This window comes from Theobroma umbraticum, unplaced genomic scaffold (assembly GCF_002168275.2).
Source record: "Theobroma umbraticum cultivar Fairchild unplaced genomic scaffold, ASM216827v3 scaffold_130.0, whole genome shotgun sequence".
In the NCBI taxonomy this organism is placed as follows: Eukaryota; Viridiplantae; Streptophyta; class Magnoliopsida; order Malvales; family Malvaceae; genus Theobroma; species Theobroma umbraticum.
In genome coordinates this window covers 1,452,003-1,453,051 of record NW_018397264.1, presented here as the reverse complement: position 1 = coordinate 1,453,051, position 1,049 = coordinate 1,452,003, and the positions used below count along the sequence as shown (strand labels likewise).

At 40.7% G+C, this 1,049-nt stretch overlaps 1 protein-coding gene across 1 annotated transcript in view; it reads right to left on the bottom strand.

Moving 5' to 3' along the window:
- The window catches only part of LOC110421356 (endochitinase PR4-like), a 2,998-nt gene extending 2,208 nt beyond the window's left edge, over positions 1-790 (bottom strand). The window contains exons 1-2 of the mRNA XM_021434945.1: positions 344-790; positions 5-94 (exon numbers count right to left, since the gene is read on the bottom strand). Coding sequence (XP_021290620.1) covers positions 5-94; positions 344-761 — 508 coding nt within the window. The 5' untranslated portion in view covers positions 762-790. The remainder of the gene's footprint in view (positions 1-4; positions 95-343) is intronic.
- Between the last annotated feature and the right edge of the window lie 259 nt (positions 791-1,049).

The window sequence follows — 1,049 nt, the reverse complement described above, 5'->3', positions numbered from 1 at the left end:
CGACCATGGTAGGACTTCCCTGGGGCACATGGGTACTGTGCACTATTTTCACAGTAGCTGTTGCTCTTGTCCATCTCTTCTGTGTAGCAGAGGTCTGCAAAATAGTCAACATTTTATCCGTTAGATTTAAACGAAAGCTTAAGTTAACTGAATTAATGTCCAATGATTTGTTTATATAACCTATATAGACAGGCATACCATAAAAACTGATTTCAAATTATTATGATTAAAGAGTGCTATGGGCTTTGAATTGTATAACTTTTAAATCAAACCAAGTTGCTTACATGACTAATGAGCTTTTGTGAAAAGTCTATGCTCAGTTGAAAAGAAAGAGAGAGCTTACGTTCAGTCTCATGTGTGGCATGTGCAAAAAAGGCAGCAATCTCGCGCTTGGAATCAACATCAGAACCTAATTTTCCAAAATCACGAAACGAATCGACTGCTGTCAGAAAAGCTTGTCTCGTGTAGAATCTCTTCCCTACACAATCTGAACGGGCTTGATTAATTATCCCGTTAAAGAATTCAGGTGACACGATGCTGGCAACAGAAGCGCCGCTAGGAGATTTAGAGAAACAAGGGCCCTCTTCGCATCCCGTGCCACAATAGTCGTTGCCAAGACCGCAATAACCATGTTGGCTGCAGCACAAGTTTGGTGCACAACCACAGTTTTGAGCCAACACATTTTGGGGCATGGCAGCAGCTGCTAGAATTCCGACGAGAACAACTGTTAGCAAATATTTTCTCATAGCTAGGGACTCCATGTTCAAAGAATGAGAGGAAAATTTGTGGTGAGCAGACAGGTTGATACACCATGTATTTATACTGTCATGAGGTGAAGAAATATCTGCTATAAATTTGGACAGGTAAGCTTTTACAACATCGTGTGGACTAGGGGTCTATGATATAACTTGACTTGTCAATAAAAGGACAACTCGGCTAGACAGACTAGACTTCAACAACCAAAAGATTATTTGATGAGGTTCATCTTCGTTTCCTGGCGTATCTTCCATCTTCAATGAATTAGTGATAGCCATGTCCCAATTTCCTCC